Here is a 21,755-nt window from a genome sequence, read left to right as displayed (position 1 = left end):
CCTTCCCACGCCGTTCTTTCCCCAAACTCATCCAATAAAAATTTTTAGATGGCCATTTTGTTAAAAACAGTTCAAAAATCAGACAATAAAAACTCCAGAGTCGACACAAAGCCCCAGAGCCCGGGGACAAGAGTTTTAAGTTATGCCCCGAGGGCATATAAGGTTTATATGTAAGGGGAGGTCGTATAAACTTCAGAGGTGTTCATTTGATAGAAAACTCGAAGTTCTAGTCACTTTTATATGAGTCAAAAGGGATCGAAGGGTGTCTACCCCGCCCCCACACACAGACACCATCTTTCCTACAAATGTATCCGATCAAACTTTTGAGATTGCCAGTTTGTTTGAAACAGTCCAACGATCAGATTACAAAAACTTCGGGGTCAACACAACCCCCTCGCCCCTCCTAGAGCCCAGGAGAAGGGTTTTAACTTATGCCCTGGGGGCATATAAAGTTTTTATTGAAGAATTGGTCGTATAAATCTCGGCGCGGATTCAAATAATTAGAAATTGAAAGTTCCAATTCCTCTTTTAAGACTCAAAAGTAATCCTATTGCAACTAACCCCACCCCCTCCCCCCGCCAACCCTCTTTTCCCCGCATGCGTCCGATTGTATTTTTTATTTAGCCATTTTGTTCAAAATAGACCGAATGTCATATAAAAAAAAACTCCAGGAATAACACAGCCCCCCAAAACCTGGGGTAAGTGTTCTAAATTATGTCCCGGGGGCATATAAGGTTTTTATGGAAGGGATGGTAGTATAAAGTTTGGAGGAGGCTCATTCAACTGTAAATCGGAAATTTTAGTACCCTTTTTAAGTGATCAAAAGTGATCGGAGGGCAAATAGTCCCCACAACCTCCCCCCCCATGCCCCTTTTTCTCCAAATACAATAGTTTAAAGAATCGAATAAAAAAAACTCAGGGCTCAACACAGCCCCCGAGAATCTGGGGGAAGTTTGGTAAATTATGCCCTTGGGGCAGATAAGTTCTTTGTTTGTATGGGGTTGTTGGGGTTCCACCCCTGTTTCTTTTATTTTCAGATAAATGACCCATTTTCCTTTCTGTAATTGTATTTGCCTATAAGATAATTTTTAATCCTAAATTGAACTCTCGTTGCTAAGCTAGATTCTTTCGCAATAAGTAAGCTTTGAAGTTGAATTCTATTTTTTCCTTCCGGGTCTGGGCCATTGAAAGACAAAGTTACGCAAAAGTAGAATGGATCTTGGATGGTGATTTAGAGGATTGGCCAGAGCCAAGCGAAGGTCCACTCCTATGCAAAGTTTGTTGTATAGAACCAATATTATTTAGTTAGTCTATATTGAGACCCCGTTTGGGGGAGTCTGTGTTTTTCAGAGATGATATATGTGTGTGACTTTTTGGCAGATTACAAGTAAGCTATTTTCTACAGCTTTGTAGACTATCTTTTCAAGGAACCCAGACAGGGTAGGAAAAGAGTTGCGCTAAATACCGTCATTATTATATCGACAAGGGGGTTCGTTTACCTTCCAGGGAGACAGCTAAAGATTTTTAGTGCTGACCCGAGTTGGATGCACCCTTGGCCTTAGAGGTTGGCCATTTGACCATTCGATCACGTTATCATACCCTGGGGCAGGGTATATTGTAAATATGGTATTAACAAACCTTATATATACAGAACCGTTGTGGTAAGTGCGGGCATCCCATTATAATATTTGGCACCACCAGGAGATTTCCCCTCCAGTAAGTGGTGTAGCACCATTTTTGGCACCAATAAGTGGTGACTACCATACCTTACAACGCGAATACTGGTGGCAGCAAGAAAGGTCCTATCGGTAAACCTGATAGTAACAGAATTCCGCGTTTTCGAAGAGACAATTTAGTCTCTAACTAGATTTTCTAACTTTCCACGAGCCTTCAGATAAATATACAAGTGGTTCTAAGGTAGAAATCAATTCCTAATCTTTCTTTGTTTGGTTTGAGTTTAAATATGGATGCTGTGGGGATAGCTTCTCTCATATTGCGGACAAAAAAAAATCTCTATAGCATAAAAGACTACCTTTATAATATGCTTACCGGTCAAAAGAGGTACCTTTCGATTCAAAACTATCGAAGAACTATCTGTTGAGGTTCCTAACTTCAGAGACACTAGTGACGAACGGTGGCCCATTCGTTCCCAGCGTTGCCATTTTAGATTATTTTACGCCAAAATGGCTTATTTTGATCCCAACTGAAGTGTTAAATTTTTGCAACCGGCTTGTGGCTTAAAACTTGGCTACCTTTATTTTACTCTTGCTTTTTTGGCGTGACCTGCTTTTTCGGGTAGAACTTATTTTCTATAACAATCCATACATCATTTGAATCAAAAAGTTTTCACGCCATAAAACGAAACTGTAATCTCGATGCCCATGAAAGGTCGAAATTAGAGTCTAAACTCTATAGTAAAAATGCCAAATCATGTGCAGCAGAATTATCGAAATTTGAGAGACATGTGGTTTGACCACATCATATTTCAGTGAGAAATTGAGCCATGAACTGGATTATGTAGTTATAATTTAACGTACAGTATATTAGCTTTTATGAGATAGCCAATAAATAATTATATAATTTGATACATCAATCAATCCTTTATCTAAATCAGACAATCACTTCATGTGCAAATTCATTTTAGAAATTTAGAAAATCTGAAATTTTCAGATTCACGAACTAGGAAGACCTACTTTTTTGTTTAGTTTTTGGCTTGGGATTAAGGGTCTAAAAATCTCAGTGTACAAAGTCAAACCTTCTAAATTTTCTATTTTGTGTCTTCGGCTTCCAGTTAGGTCGTGAATATCATTAGATATTAACATTTATTTTGTTTTGTGTATAATTATATAATTTTCTTAAAAGAAAAACGCCGTGCGAGAACGTAATTAAGTAATGGGCTGTTCTATCCAATCAGCAATAAAGGTAAGTTTACAGGTTTAAGCTGTATTGGATTTGGGCCAAAACTATTATTTGGCTTATTTTTGCCTTGTTTTTCAAAGGCTCTGGCTAACTTTTCGGTTCCTAATCTAGCAATATTGTTCGCTCCTACAGATTCATGCAGTCTATATTAAATATACTGTTAATATAGACATTTATTTTAAAGCTTCATTTAACAAAGTTGATTTCATTTATATTTGGTAAAATTATGTATAATGATGTATAATTGTACATCGGCTATTAAGGATGAGGGTTGGTACCAGGCGTAGGGAGGGGGAGGCTGGGGGGCAGCTGCCCCCCCCCCTAGACCAGCAAATTTACATTAGATATGGCTGAAAAAGCAGATGGTTGGAAAAGCAGTTGATAAAAGGTAGATGGTTGAAAAAAAAACAGAAATGTCCAAATATCGGTTCCGATATTTGGACATTCATCAATATGCTGACAATCATCAATATGCTTCAGCATATTGATGATTTATATTGGTGATTACTTATTAATAAGGATTTCATAAGTATGATAGAACTTGCTGGCAATGTAAGGTTTTGTGAACTGCCAATATAACTTCGGCTCCCTCCCCCCCCCCCGTCCTTCATCACAGAAGTGGCTGTCCCCTCCCCTAGGCAAGAAGCTACGTACGCGCATGCCGACATAACAACTTCATCTCCCCCTCCATCACACAATTGACTGCCCCCCCCTCTAGACAATATGCTGCCTACGCCCATGGCTGGTAGGTCATTGTCTAGGGTATGTGCCTGATGTCTCAAAAAGCACATTTAACGCACGAATTTTCTTACTTCTCATGAACCTTCAAATAAATGGAGAGAAGGGTCTGGAGGAGAGGGGATGTATAGATTAATCTCCCTTCGTTTGAATCGAGCCTGAATATAGGTGCTGCGGGGAGATATGTCCTTTCTTATTATAGCATATTGTTTTTGTCGTAGCCTAAAGGATTCCGTTCATATGTTTAATGGCACAAAAGTTCGAGAGGTGGGGGTATTAGTTCGAGAGGTGGGGGTATAAGGCAGGTGTTATCAGGAACCAGGATATTGTGCACTCTGAGGTGCAGGGTATTCTTTCAAATTCCCATACATTTGTTTTCGCAAACTTTTGCCCTTAAGATTATCAGAAATAACAGTTGCCATTCCTGAATCAGCCTCAAATGGCGACTCTTCAAAACATTTGTTTTTAATTTTTGGTTTCTTCGGCTAGAGTCTGTTCCTTACTAGTATGCGGCAAATTCCGTCCCACCGATATTTTTCCGTCCCACCGATATTTATATAGTGTGGGATAAGTTTGTAAAAAATTATTTATTGTTAATTAACAATTATCTAGAGGTGAAAAAGGGCCTCCTTTTTTGGTACTTCTGTTAGCCAGTACAAAATCGAGAAGTGAAGTTAGGTTAATCCTTATGAAATATACCAAAATATGATGAAAATGTAATACTTTAGTTTATATAAAAATACAATTTCGTCTATATATTGCACATTAGGGGGTGGGGGGTTAAACTCACCTAACCTTACCCCCCCCCCTCTAATGCGTAAATATATAGTCCAAATTATACAAGTCGAATGCAGTCTGTCACCCGTCATTCGTCTTTGTGGCTACGAAACCGGTTTGCTTAGATCTTACATTCGGCAAACTTCTCGAATGTGTACCGGCTATTACGGAAGTACCCTTTTTTTAAATAGCTGAAAAGGAATCTAAAACCATTTTTCAGAACAATAATTAAAGATAAAGAGTTCCTTTCATTTGAAAATTGTTGGTGAACGACTGCTAAAATCAACATCTTAGTTCTTTTTCTTGTGTTGTCTACTGAAAAAATACACGTTATAACAATCGCTTGCTTCAATATTTTTGATAACAAGGAAGCCTAGGTGATTATTTTCTATAGTGCATTTATTAGATGTAATGAAATAAGAAACCCATTGAAATCGTCAATTCTGATGAAATGAAGCATAATAGACAATTTGCTCGGAAAAGATTCAAATATTTTTCGAGATTATTTTCACTGTATATTTCCAATAATAGGTTTGAGAAAACAGAGTATGCAATCTGGGTCCACGTGAAAGCGTTATTGTGAAGAAACTGACGTAAAATGAGACTTTATACGTGCACCAACTGAACCAGTTAAATAAAATTGGCTTTATTTAACATAGTTAAATATATTTGAAATTTGAAGCAAACTGCAAAGAACAAATAACAAAGAGATTTTAAAAAAATCACACCAGTCAGGCATGTAAGCCAATTAGATTTTTTGGCCTATTCCCAATTCAAATGCCGCATTTGATCACCTTTTATGTAACACTGTGCAATTTTACGTGCAATCGCATCTTTGTGTAATTTTTGGGTCCCTAAGGGGTTTGATATTACTAAAATTGGGAGCTCTAACGCCATTAGCTTCTAACCAGTGGGTTGCAACCCCTAAGGTGGTTGCCTCAGTTTTTTCAGGAGGTTGCTAGTGAATTGAGCTTGACAAAGAAGTGCTCGTATTGGAAATTTCTGTTTTGCTGCGATGGAAGCCAAGACCTACACTTATTGCGATAATTCAATCCGTTTGGGAGAATACATAAGACTAAAGACCCCAATCCCAAGACTAAGCAATCTCGAATAGCAACAAATTATCGTTTGTGGGGGCTCGTTATTTCGAAGATACTATTTCACCAAACGTTTTATAAACTGAGCAGTGACCAGGGATGGGGTGCAAGAAAGTTAATCTTTTCTTCTGTTCCCTGTCCAGTCGCGATCTTCAACCCTGTTCATAAAAGAGACCGTTCTTCCTGAACCATTGCAGAGTAGGGTTGCCTCAGTGATGTCCTGCCTGACAGTAATTTTACTGATTGTGATGTAGTCGTTCGGGATTAAACTTTGATTTTTCATTACAGTTTCTAAAAATATAACTGCTGCGGTCAGTTAAGTCCTTGCAGTCTGGTCAGTTAAGTCCTTGCAGTATTCTTTTTGTCGTTTGTTTGTGTTAGTATGTTGTTAGTTGTTTCTTTTTATCCTATTATCGCTGTAATATTATTGATAGCATGTCACCATTCGTATTCAGTTTTGGTAAGTAAAGAATCTTTTAACTCGAAATTTGTAAGCATTGCATTATTTTGAGGCATTTATTTTGTAGATGTTGACGTTATGGGTGTAAGTCTAGGAGCAGTCCAGTACATAAGGAAACATGCTAAGAAAACAATTCTTACTTCATAATATGCAGAATCATCCTAGTTAAAGTATTTTACAGGGAAGAACCTTTATCTTCACTTCTTTCCTTGCATTTCCATTTTTTCTATTACATTTCTAAATATTTGTGTCTATTCTGTAAGTTTTGAAAATCCTTTTTAAACAAACAGCCAATTGCCCTTTAACTAATCTAATCTAGCCTAACTTAATCTAATCTAACCTTACTTAACTAAGATTATTAGTATTTGTCTATTTTAACGCCCAGGTTGGTAGAAATAAGGATAGATGGTATCCCAGCTTAGGTAAATTTGGTGTAGGAAAAGAAAACAGTAATGGATACAGACTTTTGCAATTTTGTAGGTATAACAATCTAGTTATAACCAATACGGTGTTTGGTCATAAAATGGCTCATAAGCTAACATGGTATTCACGTGAGGGTAAGACAGCAAACCTTATTGATTATGTTATAGTAAATCGAAGACCGGCAGGATCAAAACAAGATACTAGGGTATATAGGAGTGCTGTTATTGATGTTAAAAGTAAAGATCACCATCTAGTAGTGTCAAGGGTTAATTTAAAGCTGAAATATTGGAAGGGTAATTACCTCCCGGGAAGTTATGATGTTAGTAGACTCCAGGATGAGAATTTGAGAGAAACTTTCCAGGAACAGTTGGATGCTAAAGTTGAGAGTTTAAAACTTGATAATTTGGAAGATGGTTGGAATAATTTAAAAAAAATAATTTGTGAAGTTGCTGAAGGTGTCTTAGGGAAGAAAGCTAGAACTGCAGCTAAGAATATTAGTGAAAAAGCTTTAAGTTTAATAGAAAGGAGAAAGGACTTGTACAATAATTATCTGAGTGATAGATCACATGAAAACAAAAGAAATGTAAAGAAAGTGGAGAAAGCATTGAAATATGAACTAAGGAGGTGTGAAGTGGAGGCCATGGATAAAATTGCCGAGGATTTAGAAGATGCAGCTAGACGGCATAATAGTAAAATATTGTACTGGCACGTTAACAAATTGAGAGGTAGTAGTAAATCCGGACTTCTCCCAATTAAAGATAGGAATGGGGTGGCAATTAGCGATAAGACAAAAGCTAAAGCGAGATGGGCCGAACATTTTGAGAATTTGCTTAACCAAGATAGAGTTGCTGGAAAAAATATAGAGGAAAATGAATAAGTTTGTGATACCTTGGATGTGAAGGAAGATTTGTATTGTGAGGAGGAATTAAAAACAGTACTAAAAGGATTAAAGAATAATAAGGCTCCAGGTGCTGATAGGGTAGTAAATGAGTTTCTTAAATATGATGGCTCTGAGGTTAGAAATAAGTTATTGGAGATTATGAATATGATTTTTGAAAAAGGGGAAGTACCTAATGATTTTAGGAAAACCTTAATTAAGCCACTTTATAAGAAAGGTGATAAAAGTGAGTGTGGTAATTATCGAGGCACTAGTCTGGTCTCTGTAGGTAGCAAATTGCTTAGTAATATGATACTTTTTAGACTGAGAGATGCCGTAGACAAAGTTTTAAGAGAAGAGCAGTGCGGTTTTAGAAAAGGCAGAGGATGTGTTGACCAAATTTTCACTCTTAGGTTAATAATTGAGAAGTGCCTAAGTTTTCAAACACCTTTGGTCCTCAGTTTTATAGATTATGAGCAAGCGTTCGATTCTGTTGATAGAGGAGCTTTAGTAAAGGTTTTATCCTTGTATGGTATACCAGACAAATACATTAAAGTGATTAGTGCTATGTACGAGAATAACACTGTTGTGGTTAACGTAGGAAATAAGGTTAGCAGCTGGTTTGGTATTAAATCAGGAGTTAAGCAGGGTTGTGTTTTATCCTCCTTTATGTGGATTATCTTGATGGAATTTGTGTTAAGGGGCGCAGGAAAGACAACGGGGGACTATGGAATCCAATGGAGAGGAAAAAGTCTCAAGGATTTGGATTATGCTGATGATTTAAGCATCTTAGATGAAAGTGTGAGCAAAATGAATGAAGTTTTAGAGGCTTTGCGAGTTCAGGGTGCTAGTATTGGTTTGAAAATTAATGTTAGGAAGACCAAGTCACTAAGGCTAGGAATAAGTGAAGATGAAAAGGTGACGTTGGGTAATGAAAAGATTGATCAGGTGGGCAGTTTCACTTACCTTGGTAGTATTATTAGTAAACATGGTGGGAGCAGTGAAGATGTTAAAAATAGAAGAGCCAAGGCTCAGGGTGTTTTTTCACAGTTAAAAAAAGTCTGGAAGAAAAGGAAGATAAGTATGCAAACCTAGATTAGAATATTAGAAGCTACAGTGATGACAGTGGTCAAATATGGCTCTGAAACATGGACGCTCCGAAAAGCGGATGAAGATTTGCTAGATGTTTTCCAGAGAAATTGCTTAAGGATTGTTCTGGGTACCCAGCTGACTGACCGTATTTCAAACAATAGGCTATACGAAAAATGTGGTTCAATACCGCTTTCTAGGTCTATAATGAAAGAAAGGTTAAGGTGGTTAGGGCATGTTGTTCGGATGAAGGATGACAGATTGCTGAAGATTGTTCTTTTCGGCCAACCATCTAGGGCTAAACGAAAAGCAGGTCGTCCCTGTCTGGGTTGGGAGGACGTCATAAAGAAAGATTTAAAGGAAATGGGAATTTCGTGGGCGGGTGTAAAAAGGGAGGCTTTGAATAGATTGGGGTGGAGGAGGAGCGTGCGTAGCTGTGTTGGCCTCAGGTGGCTTGGTGCTGCAATGAGTTGTTAGTAGTAGTAGTAGTATTAATATGTTTATGGTAGGTGGCATTGATGGTGTCTAACTACGAATTTAGATTATTTGAAAACAGAAAATGCAGTCGAATTCATGTTTATTTTTCAGAATTTTGTTAAAAAAAATTGTACAACAGTGAAAGAAGTGAAGATAAAGGTTTTCCCCTGCAAAATATATTAGCTAGGATTATTCTGCATATTATGAAGTAAGGATTGTTTTCTTAACATGTATCTTTATGCACTGAACTGCTCTTTGACTTACACAACGTTATGCACATAAATAGACTTATGCAGACATAATTAATATTATACCATTAGTTTTAAAAACTTTTTCCACAAAATAAGTTTTTGAAAGAAAAGTAAAGACCTCTGTTAAACCAAAAATGAGCAATAATAAAGTCAAATAATCTTTGAAGCGTAAAACTACCATAAATAAATAAATGGTTTCAATAAATGAATGAAATCCAAACGAACGGAAATTACAATAAATAACCGAATCAAACTCAAAACGAGCATAAATTAATATGAGTAGGGCTGACACCTCCCTTACCTTCCCAAGGCCAGAATCTTTGTTGAGCAACAAAATTCAGAGACGCAATTCAGACGAATCCATGGATGCGATGGAATAAATTTTTCCTGAAGTAGTGATATCTCCCGTCTTTTTCTTTCCATTGGTATTAGTTAATGTTCTCAATTACTCGTTTCCGTGAGAAACATAGGTCTTATTTAATTAGAGGACATCAAAGAAGAGTTTCAATTTTGTAGAAAACAAAACTTTTATGAAAGGTAAAGACGTCATGGAGATAATAAGTTCATTGTTTGAGAGTAATGGCTCACAATAGAAAAATGTGTACTTAAATTAGTGTATTACAAATAATGTTAAAGCTGCAAAGACGGAACCGCAAAGGAAATCTTGGAAATTTTCCGTTTTTGAGCACCTTTCCACCGAAATTGAAGAATCGAATTATTATCGCGCATAATCTAAGGGAGAAATTAATAACCTCCTCCCAGCCCTTGAATGGGAAATTTCAGCCAGCATCCGGGGGTGGCTACTGGGCTTGAACCCCCTCCTCCGAAATTTTTGTCCGACACGAAAAAACATAACAAAATACACAAAAACAAATCTTGATGCGCTTTTTGAAGTTTTTGTTGTGAAACCATCCTGAAAAAAATAACCCCCGAACAAAAATACTGGATATGCCCTTGTTTCTAAGAATTTGTTGAACAGGAAGCTGGTTTAGTTTGAAACTAATATCATCTATTCATGGATATCGCAAACATTCCCAATAACGTTCAATTTGAATTATTAAAGCTACCAAGTCACTCCTCAACGCGTGAATCATTTCACAGAAAAATTTTTATTCCCCTGTTGTTTATGCCAAAATTTAGGTGTTTGTCCCCAATGCTTTGAAACGACTACTCAGCCGCAGAGGCAATAGGAATAGGATAAAAATTATTTTTTACGATGCGTCAAGAATATTAGTGCTTTTTGATTCGCATTTGCTTTAAAACAACAAGATTTTCAGTTCAAATGTTTAAAAGGCAATCGGCAAATAAAACATTTGCAAGACCCCACTAACTGCATTTGTTGCATTCTTAAATGCTTTCAGCGTAGCACTATAAAACTTTAGCGTAAAGAGCGGAGGAATAAGGAGGAGACATCCCACTTTATATAAGAAATAATTTCTGTTCGATTTATGTTATAATGTCGCTCTTTATTTTCATTCGATTTTTTTTTCAATGTATCATGGAAAAGGAATGGGAAAAGGAAATGCAACTCAGTACTATAGTTTCTAATGCCCAATAACATGGAGTAATATTCACTTCTAACATATAAAGTATCAAGGTATCATAGTATCATAAGTGTCATAAGTACCATAGTATCAAAGTATTAAATCACAGTATCAAAATATCATAATATTCACTGTTAAAGTACCAAGGACACTAAAAATGAAATCTGATGCTTTAAGTTGGTTGAGTGGAACTTGAAAAACGTTACACGTCTTAAAAAACTAGGGAAGCCTCGAAACTCAATTTTTAATCCAAAAGACGTTTTATGCAGGTATGCTTAACAATTAGGAGCCAAGTTAAAAAATAAAGAATGTATTTGAAAAATCAGCAGAAAATGAGCGAAAATATCATCATGGAGCTCTAGAAAATATAACTTTCCTAAATGCTGTAGCAAAAGACAAACGCTGCCAATAATTGGCAGAAAACTGGTAAAACACAGCGATTGATTAAAGTTATGTAAGTATACATCTCCAGCATCTTGTTACCAAACAGGAATTGAAAGGAAATTGTATACTATTCAACAGTTAAAAGAATAAAATCTTAGAAAATCCCGGTTTTCAGGTATGAAAAGACCTAAGAGAGAGCCAGGGGGCAAAAAGTGTTTTTATTTTCTTATATAAAAAACAAAAAAAAATCTTAGAAAAGCCCGGTTTACAAGTATGAATTGACCTAATATAGAGCCAGGAGGCAAGAAGTGTTCCATTTTTTTTTTATAAAACCCAAAGAAAAACCTTAGAAAATCTCGGTTTTCAGATACGAATAGACCTAAGATAGAGCCAGGGGGGAAAACGTGTTTTCATTTTTGTTGCATAAAAACCAAATGAGAAATCCTTGGAAAATCCAAGTCTACAGGTATGAATAAACCTAAGATAGAGCCAGGGGGAAAAATGTGTTTTCATTTTTGTTGCATAACAACCTAAAGAAAAATCGTAGAAAATCCCAGTTTTCAGGTGTGACTAGACCTAAGATAGAGCCAGAGGGCAAAAAGTGTTTTCATTTTTGTTGCATAACAACCAAAAGAAAATCGTAGAAAATCCCCGTTTTCAGGTGTGAATAGACCTAAGATAGAGCGAGGGGGCGAAAAGTGTTTTCATTTTTGTTGTATAACAACCAAAAGAAAAATCGTGGAAAATCCCGGTTTTCAGGTGTGAATAGACCTAAGATAGGGCCTGGAGGCCAAAAGTGTTTTCATTTTTGTTGTGTAACAACCAAAAGAATAATCGTAGAAAATCCCAGTTTTCAGGTGTGAATAGACCTAAGATAGAGCCAGGGGCGAAAAGTGTTTTCATTTTTGTTGCATAACAACCAAAAGAAAAATCGTAGAAAAGCTCGGCTTTCAGGTGTGAATAAACCTAAGATAGAGCCAGGGGGCAAAAAGTGTTTTCATATTGGTGTCATTAAAAGCTAAATCATCGTCAATTTTGACAATAGTGTTAACACTCCGTACAAACTTTCTTAATGTTCTTTGCACCAAGAACATTAAGATAAGTACTAAGAAAATATAAGTATTTGCACTAGGTGAGTGGAAATTTCAAATATTTTTAGGATTTGATGCTTTAGCTGACTCCTGAAAGTTTCAGTCACTCAATTCTTCTACTTTCTTTTAGATATCTGAGAAAATTTGTCTGGAAAGTGGTTTTTTACTTTTCAAGATAACAGATTTGACACCCAATTCGGACCACATTAACGTAAATCCCTCAATTTGTCGAAATGTTGTCGCGCCATTTTTACCAATGCTGTGTCCGTGGTAACCGAAATTTAAAAATGTCTCTAAAAAAAATGTTAAGTGAGAATAGAATCGTCGTTTGAACTTGATTCAGGAGTAGTAAATATTTCCGTCAATCTTAATAATAAAGGTTCGTTGCGAAAACAAATTTATGGGAATTTCCAAAAATAGTCTGAAACCCTACAAATGTTGCTAAGATAAGCTAATTTTAGTTAATGTTGTGTTTTGAAAAAAATACTTTGAGGCTTTGATTGCATCAAAGTATTCGCATGTTGGATTTTTTTAGAAAACCAATTTTATATTACAAATTTAAAACGACAACAATTTGTTACCATAAAGGCTTCTTTTGATCTAAAACTCTGACTTCGAAATGTAGATTTTAAGTTCTCACCAAAATTGTGTCTTTGGAATCCTGGCCGGTGTCAGGGTTAAAATCGGGCTAGCAGTTTCCTAGTTTCAGGACCCCAAGTCACCTATAACCGGGGTAGCAGCCTTCAAATTCTGGTACTGTAGGGAATCCAACAAATTGGATCTCAGTTCTAATAATTTTTCAATTGGGTTTCGATGGTTTAGACGAGGCTTTTCCCACATTTTTCTTGGTTAGAGACACCACTGATGCTTTGTAGCGTGCATAATCTATTTATTTTTATAGCTCCTGGCACGGGGTTGGGGATAGAGGTATTACACTAAAAAAATATTTGCCTCCTAGTCAATTTTATCGACTATATTTTCCTAGCAAAACGGTTTTGTAAGTATTGATCCCATCGATAGCCATCGAATCTACGGTACTTGTCTAGAATCCGGTAAGCACGCAAGAATTGTATTGCGAAGATCAGATAGGCATTACCGGGAAATTCATATGAGACGCTGTATAAACAAAGGGTTTCTCACTCTGGAAAATATACTTAAACTTTAGTTTTTTGGGGTTTAGGGGGACTAAAAGGTAACTAGGTTGTGTTTAGTTAGGTTATGTATTTAATATATGCTATGCTTTACCCCCCCCCCCCCTTAATGTGCATATATACAGACCAAATTTTTTTCTGAAATATTGTATTTTTATTCTATTTTGTTTTATTTCGTTAGCATTAACGAAACTTCAATTCTCGCGTGCTTACCGGATTCTAGACAAGTACCAAATCTACTATCATCTCATTTACATTACTTTATGGATATTCTTAGCAAGAAAACTAGCAATCGGTGCACCCAGTTTTAGATACCTTTAGATTTCTTGGGTGTCAAAATTAGCAAGTTGCTGCCTCGACTTTAGATCTGTGAAGCACCGACCCCGGCACCGAAGCACCAACTTTGGTTTCACTATAAAACCTTTTGTATTTTTCTTGTGTCGAAGAAACTAATTACCATTTTCGTTCTCAATGAGCTAAATTCCAATTTGTATGGATATATCTGTATGTTTTTAGAAGAAGTGTTTTTAAATCCTCCCATTGACATTCTAGTAACCCATGGTACACGAATCAAAATTTCCAAGGCACTCGAAGTAAGTCTCTGATTAATTCTGCGGTACGATTACAAATCGTAATTTAGCTCATCGACCAAGTTCAAACTTCCAAATAATTCCTTTTAGAAAGGTTAATACAGGTTCAAGCAATATTTCCAAAAACATGGCAACTGAAAGCTGGTGCTTTTTATTGCAGGGTTGCCATTAATTCCAGTGACTATTTATGCTTGTTTTCGTGTTGCGTTAGACGATGTGAAATGCTGGATTGTCCCCGTAGAGCACCTTGAATGGATTTTCTACGCTCCTGCCCTTGTCAGTCTATTGGTAAGTCTCTAATTGGAAGTAAAGTGTGTTCTAAGAAAGACAAATGGATTTTGAAATAAATTTTAAAATGATAGAAAAAACCAGACACTACAGGAAACATGAGAATATAAGTTCAAGCTGGTTCAAAGAGAATAATCGTGAATAAGCTCTAACGTTCTTCGAAATGGGATGCAAATATGTATATTAGTTATTTTCAGTTGGGGTAAAAGTTTAGTTGGTTCAGTTGGTTCCCATATTGGTTGGTTCTTATTCATCCGATGCTAAAAAATATTTTTGAGTTGAACTTTGGAGTTATTTTCAGTTGGAAAAACTTGTTTTTTATGTTTTTTTTTATTTCTGACCGTTTTTCAATCATATCAGGAAATTCACTCCTATCTACATCTGTATAAAGTTTCCCTTGAACTTTCCCCTCGGAAACTTTGCTTCCCACGGAAAATCATCCCCGTGGAAAATAGGGCGGAAAAAAAGCTGTTGCCATGGAGTGCTATTGTTAAAGAGGGGGTACGATAATAGCAACCAAACTAGATCAATGTCATATGTTGGGTTCAAAATAAAGGAAAAGTTTTTCTGAACTTTAAGATGATATTTGTTAAAATAAAAATTCAGGGATATATATATATATATATATATATATATATATATATATATATATATATATATATATATATATATATAGTACCGGGAGCCCGACGGCTTTGCCACCGGGCACCGGCACCCGGCATGCGGCAGGCTTCTATATATAGATTATCACTGTCGCCTGTCTTCTAAACGCAGACAATGTGAGCCTTTTCTTGATGTCATGACGCCCAAATGGACCTTAAATTAGAAGTGGGGCCTTTGTTTAATTATTACAATTGTATAAGTTTTTTATTGGACCTTTAACTTTTGCCTCGGCTTGTCTTTTGTCATTATGAAAGACATTTTGCCGAACCTTTGTTTCTTTTAATTGTTCAGGTGGTGGGGCAAAAACTTTTTCTTCCAACGATTTATCTACTCCAGGTTTTGATTTTCCAAGGTATGGAGGGCATTGACGACCACCTTTGTCTCCTGTAATTGTTCATGTGGTGGGACAAAATTTCTTCTTTTGCCTTGTCTTGTCTTTTGTCATTATGAAAGACATATCGCTGAACCTTTGTTTCTTTTAATTGTTCAGGTGGTGGGAAAAAAACTTCTTCTTTTGCCTTGGCTTGCCTTTTTTCATTATGAAAGACATATCGTCCAACCTTTGTTTGTTTGAATTGTTCAGGTGGTGGGACATAAATTTATTTTTCTTCCAACGATTTATCCAGTCCATATTTTTGATTTTTAAAGGTATAGTAGGTATTGATAACCTTATCCATGTCAAAATCCAAAACTCAATCATCTTCGCTAGCATTATCAGTTTGTTTGTTTCGTTACACCTCGGCTCATCTTTCGTCATTATGAAATACATATCGCCAAACCTTAGTTTTAACAAAGGTACGTTACGTATTGATGACCTTATCCATGTCAAAATCCCAAACCCAATCATCATTGGTATCATTTTCAATTTTGACACGTTTTGATCGTCGCTGTCCAGGTTGATTTTCATTGACTCGCTGCTCTTCATTTTCATTTTTGACTCCCTCATTTCTTCGTTCTCGTATGTCTTCTAACTGCGTGTATCTTTGCTCTTTATTTTCATTTTTAACACTTTCTAATTGTCGTTTTCGCATATATTTTAACCGCCTGTGTATTTGCTCTTCATTTCCATTTTTGACACGTTAGTTCAAGTGTTGGTTCCAAGAAATCATCATTTATTGGAACTGCAACTGCAAATTTTCGGTTTTTGGGCCTTCCATCAAAAATTATATTACATAAATAAATGTTGCATTGGAAACTCAAAAATCTTACTTACGCTGTACATAACACCACATGATAAAATTAGTATATGAAATCATATGCGAAGTCATAAAAAATAATTATATGATTCCTAACATAGTACATGACGTCATTTGCAAAAACCAAAACTCAGGCTCTTAACGATTTTTATCAGACTTCTGACCTATCTAAATCATTTTGTCATGCGAAAGTATCCCTAGATACCAATTTTACCGAAAAAATATGGAGCCAGAAGAATTTAAAGCTAAAATTAGAAAATTCATATCGAAAGGTTATTAATCTAGAAGAAATAGGGAAATGTGCCGATAATTTTTTGGAGTGGGGATGTAAGTCATTTTGAGGTTTGTTTGATCAATGGACGAAGTAATTTATGAGTTTTTTCTTCAGCCAATTTGCAGATGAAGTAGACGTATTTCTATGTAAGATGTAGTGATAGAGTAGAATCTAGTAAAAACCCTGGATACAGTCTCGAAGAAATATGTTGAAAGCAAGTGGTTTTTATTAGCCTGAATATCTGCAACGACTATGTACTTTCTTAACCGCGCTTTATCTACGTTCCGGTTTAATATTCAAATCGAAAATCTCCTCAGCAAGACGCAACTTCTTCCATTGATAAAAATTTTATTGTCTTTATCTATTGAGCCATGATTTTTCTTATCTTGACGAATAAAAGATTTAATGGCGAAATTACCTACCATTTTTGATGATGACGTTATGATCATATATTTATTTAATATTAACAACAATCTATATACACGATTCAATATTATTCACCGAACACCAAACGATTGATGTGGGGTGAGTCAGGTAAAAAACAAATCATTTAAACTCACTATAATAAGAAAGAAAAAAGAAAAGAAAATATAAAATAATAATAATACTACGGTGGCAGCAATCATGTCTACACTGTGGAATCACACTCACCAACCCAAAACCAACTACAGCTTAATTTAAATCAGGCCAAATCTCCTCCAAAACAGACAAAACTAAAATTCATACTCACTTAGAAATTTTTCTTTCAAATTTCCTTTAAAATCACTAATATTTTCTATATTCTTCATTTTAATTTTCCAAATTATCCACTAATTTTATACCCTTCACAATAAATTACAAAAAAAAATACTTTTCATAACAAAAAAAAGAAGTAAATTTTGAAAACAATGAGTATGTCTCAGTCGAAAGAAAATGAAGAAGAAAAGTCAAACGAATACTCCCCCTGTTAACAGCAAGGAATCATACACAATGTGTTTTTTTTTCTTCAGCCGAGCACTTCGTATCGAAGGAGTTGTCGTAGAAACTTCGAAAAGGGCTCATTCAATTGGAAATTGGAGTAGCTAGTGCCCTTTTTATTAGTCGAAAGTGATTGGAGGGCAACTGCCCCCCCCCCACACCCAGCATTTCCCCAAACACATCCAATCAAAATTTTGAGATAGCCATTTTGTTCAACGTAGGTGATTTCCAGATAGAAAATATGTTTTTGAGGAGGTCACTCCCCCACAACCCTCGGGGCAAGGGTTTTAAGTTATGCACTGAGGGCATATAAGAACGATGTTGGCACAATGTACTATTTATTATTTTTTTTTCCTTTAGAGCTGGGCACTTCATATGGAAGGGGCGTCGTAAAAACCTCAAAAGGGGCTCTTTCGATTGGGAATTGAGAGTTCTAGTGCCCTTTTTAATAGTCGAAATTGATTGGAGGGCAACTAGCCCCCCCCCCTCCCCACTCTCATCATTCCCCCAAACACATCCAATCAAAATTTTGAGATAGCCATTTTGTTCAGTGTAGTTGATTTCCACATAGAAAATATGTATTTGAGGAGGACAGTCCCCCACAACCCTCAGGGAAAGGGTTTTAAGTTATGCCCTGGGGGCATATAAGGTTTTTATAAAAGGCGTTGTCGTAGAAACTTCAAAACAGGCTCATTCGATTGGAAATTTGAAGGGCTTGTACCCTTACCCTTTTCAATAGTCGAAAGTGATTGGTGGGCAACCAGCCCCCCCCCACGTACCTCATTTCCCCAAACACAACCAATCGGAATTTGGAGATAGCTCTTTTGTTCAGCCTAGTTGATTTACCCATAGAAAATATTTTTTTGAGGAGGACACTCCCCCAAAACCCTCAGGGCAAGGGTTTTAAGCAATACCCTGGGGGCATATAAGGTTTTTATATAAGGCGTTGTCGTAGAAACTTCAAAAAAGGTTCATTCGATTGGACATTCAAAGGCTTATTAGCCTTTTTAATCGTCGAAAGTGATTGGAGGGCAACTAGCCCCCCCCCCCCTACCCCCCTGATTCCCTCAAACACATCCAATCAAAATTTCGAGATAGCCATTTTGTTCAGCGTAGTTGATTTCCAGATAGAAAATATGTTTTTGAGGAGGACACTCCCCCACAACCCTTGGGGCAAGGGTTTTAAGTTATTCACTGAGGGCATATAAGAACGAAGTTTGCAGAATGTACTATGTATTATTTTTTTTCCTTTAGAGCAGGACACTTCATATGGAAGAGGTCGTCGTAGAAACTTCAAAAGGGGCTCATTCGATTGCAAATTGAGAGTTCGAGTGCACTTTTTAATAGTCGAAAGTGATTGGAGGGCAGCTAGCCCACTCCCCCATGCCCATCATTCCCCCAAACACATCCAATAAAAATTTTGAGATAGCCATTTTGTTCAGCATAATTGATTTCCAGATGGAAGATATGTTTTTGAGGAGGACACTCCCCCACAGCTTTCAGGGCAAGGGTTTTAAGTTACGCCCTGGGGGTATATAAGGTTTTTATAGAAGGCGTTGTCGTAGAAACTTCAAGAAAGACTCATTCAATTGGAAATTCAAAAAGCTAGTGCCCTTTTTAAAAGTTGAAAGTGATTGAAGAGCAGCTAGCTCCCCCCCCCCCCCCCAACGCCCATCATTTCCCCAAACACATCCAATCAAAATTTTGAGATAGCCTTTTTTTCAGCGTAGTTGATTTCCAGATAGAAAATATATTTTTGAGGAGGACACTTCCCTACAACCCTCGGGGCAAGGGTTTTAAGTTATGCCCTGAGGGCATAAAAGAACGATGTTGGCACAATGTAGCCTACTATTTATTATTTTTTTTTCCTTTAGAGCTGGGCACTTCATATGGAAGGGATCGTCGTAAAAACTTCAAAAGGGGCTCATTCGATTGGAAATTGAGAGTTCTAGCGCCCTATTTAATAGTTGAAAGTGATTGGAGGGCAACTAGCTCCCCCCCACGCCCATCATTCCCCCAAACACATCCAATCAAAATTTTGAGATAGCCATTTTGTTCAGTGTGGTTGATTTCCACATAGAAAATATATATTTGAGGAGGACTTTCCCCCACAACCCTCAGGGCAAGGGTTTTAAGTTATGCCCTGGGGGCATATAAGGTTTTTATAGAATGCGTTGTCGTAGAAACTTCAAAACATGCTCATTCGATTGGAAATTTGAAGGGCTAGTACCCTTACCCTTTTTAATAGTCAAAAGTGATTGGAGGGCAAATAGCCCCCCACGTCCATTATTCCCCCAAACACACCCAATCGAAATTTTGAGATAGCCATTTTGTTCAGCGTAGTTGATTTCCAGATAGAAAATATGTTTTTGAGGAGGAAACTCCCCCACAACCCTCAGGGCAAGGATCTTAAGTTATACCCTGGGGGCATATAAGGTTTTAATAGAAGGCGTTGTCGTAGAAACTTCAAAAAACGTTCATTCGATTGGACATTCAAAGGTTTAGTGGCCTTTTTAATAGTCGAAAGTGATTGGAGGGCGCCTAGCCCCCCCCCCCCACGCCTATTATTCCCCCAAACACATCCAATCGAAATTTTGAGATAGCCATTTTGTTCAGCGTAGTTGATTTCCAGATAGAAAATATGTTTTTGAGGAGGACACTCCCCCACAGCCCTCAGGGCAAGGGTTTTAAGTTATGCCCTGGGGGCATATAAGGTTTTTATTGAAATCTTTGGCGTAGAAACTTGAAAAAGGGCTCATACGATTTAAAATTCAAAGGGATAGTACCCTTTTTAATAGTCGAAAGTGATTTAAGGGAAACTAACCCTCCTCTCACGCCCACCTTTTCCCCAAACACATCCAATCAAAATTTTTAGATAGCCATTCTATTCAAAGTAGTTGAAAGTCTTATAAATTAGGTCTTTACGGATGACAATCCCTCCCCCCACAGCCCTCAGGGCAAGGGTTGTAAGTTATGCCCTTGGGCATATAAAGTTTTTATTGAAAGCACATCCAATTAAAATTTTGAGATATCCATTTTGTTCAACGCAGTTGAACGTTCTGAAAATTAGGTCTTTTAGGATGATAATCCCCTCAGAGTCCTCAGTGCAAGGGTTGTAAGTTATGCCCTGGGGGCATATAAGGTTTATATAGAAAGTTGTTGTATAAATCATAGGCAGCACGATCGCGCTGTCTAAGTAAATAACGAGGACAGTCGAGAACGAGACAAGAAACGGGGACTAAGTAAAGAGGAGGACACTCCCCCACAACCCTTAGGGAAGGGTTTTAAGTTATGCCTTGGGGGCATATAAGAACGATGATGGCACAATGTATTGTTTATTAATTTTTTCCTTTAGAGCAGGGCACTTCGCATCGAAGAAGTTGTCATAGAAACTTCGAAAAGGGTTCATTCAATGGGAAATTGGAGTGGCTTGTGCCCTTTGAAAAAGTCGAAAGTGATTGGAAGGCGTCTAACACCCCTCTCATGCCCACCATTTTCCCAAACACATCCAATCAAAATTTTGAGATAGCCATGTTGTTTAACGTAGTTGAAAATTCTGGAAATTAGAAGTCTTAGAGGATGACAACCACCCTAACATACCTTAGGGTAAGGGTTGTAATTTATGCCCTGGGAGCATATAAGGTGTTTCTAGAAAGTGTTGTCGTTTCCAAAAGAGCTCATTCGATTGGAAATCGAAAGGCCTAGTGCCCTTTTTAATAGTCAAAGTGATTGGAAGGTTTCGCATTTTTATAGTAAAGATTGAAGTGGGTATAATATCTTATTTTTTGTTGTTGTTGTCGTTTAGACCACGGTGCATCGTATCAAAGGAGCTGTTGTGAGAACATTGATAAGCGCTTATTCGATTGAAAAATAGGAATGACTGATAACCTTTTTAATAGTCAAAAGTGATTGTATGGCACTAATCCCCTATTCACTCCCACCCTCCCATGCCCACCCTCCCTCGCCAACCCTTCCATTTCTGCTCTTGAAATTTAACCAAATCAAAATAGCGTAAGTGTATGCAAGCTATCAAAGAAAGTAAGAAGATTTTTTTGCGGATGGTATCAAGTTTTCCATTTCAGGTCAACTAGAGGAGGTATGAAAACTCAAAACTCAAACTCAAAACGAGCCGAAATTAACATAAGTTGGGCGCAAAACCCCTATGCCTTCCCAAGGCCAGAACAAAATTTATACTTTACTGAAAAAAATACAAATGAATGTGCATTGTCAGTTTAATATACATATACTGATATTTAGTAATCAAAATGTTAATATTATTTGATTTATTAAAGTTATAAAAGTAAAAACATTTATATTTTTTCAGTAAAGTGCAAATTTTGTTCTGCCCTTGGAAAGGCATTAGGGTTTTGCGTCCAACTTATGTTAATTTCTGCTCGTTTTGCGTTTCATTTATTTATCGGTGCTTAGTTGTGGTAGTTTCAGGCTTGGTAGATTATTTGATTTTTTTTTTTTTGGTAATTTTTGTTTAATGGATTTCGTTACTTTTCT

At 36.8% G+C, this 21,755-nt stretch overlaps 1 protein-coding gene across 1 annotated transcript in view; it reads left to right on the top strand.

The window, feature by feature from the left end:
- The first annotated feature begins 1,330 nt into the window (after positions 1 to 1,330).
- The window catches only part of LOC148949170 (calcitonin receptor-like), a 68,853-nt gene continuing 48,428 nt past the window's right edge, over positions 1,331 to 21,755 (top strand). The window contains exons 1-2 of the mRNA XM_089092854.1: positions 1,331 to 1,387; positions 14,029 to 14,156. Of these exons, the coding sequence (XP_088948980.1) occupies positions 1,360 to 1,387; positions 14,029 to 14,156 (156 nt within the window). The 5' untranslated portion in view covers positions 1,331 to 1,359. The remainder of the gene's footprint in view (positions 1,388 to 14,028; positions 14,157 to 21,755) is intronic.

This window comes from Artemia sp. Qi Xiang Cuo, chromosome 8, assembly GCF_049724085.1.
Source record: "Artemia sp. Qi Xiang Cuo chromosome 8, ASM4972408v1, whole genome shotgun sequence".
Classification (NCBI taxonomy): Eukaryota; Metazoa; Arthropoda; class Branchiopoda; order Anostraca; family Artemiidae; genus Artemia; species Artemia sp. Qi Xiang Cuo.
The sequence above is the reverse complement of the archived record's forward strand: the minus strand, read 5'-3'. Positions and strand labels throughout refer to the sequence as shown.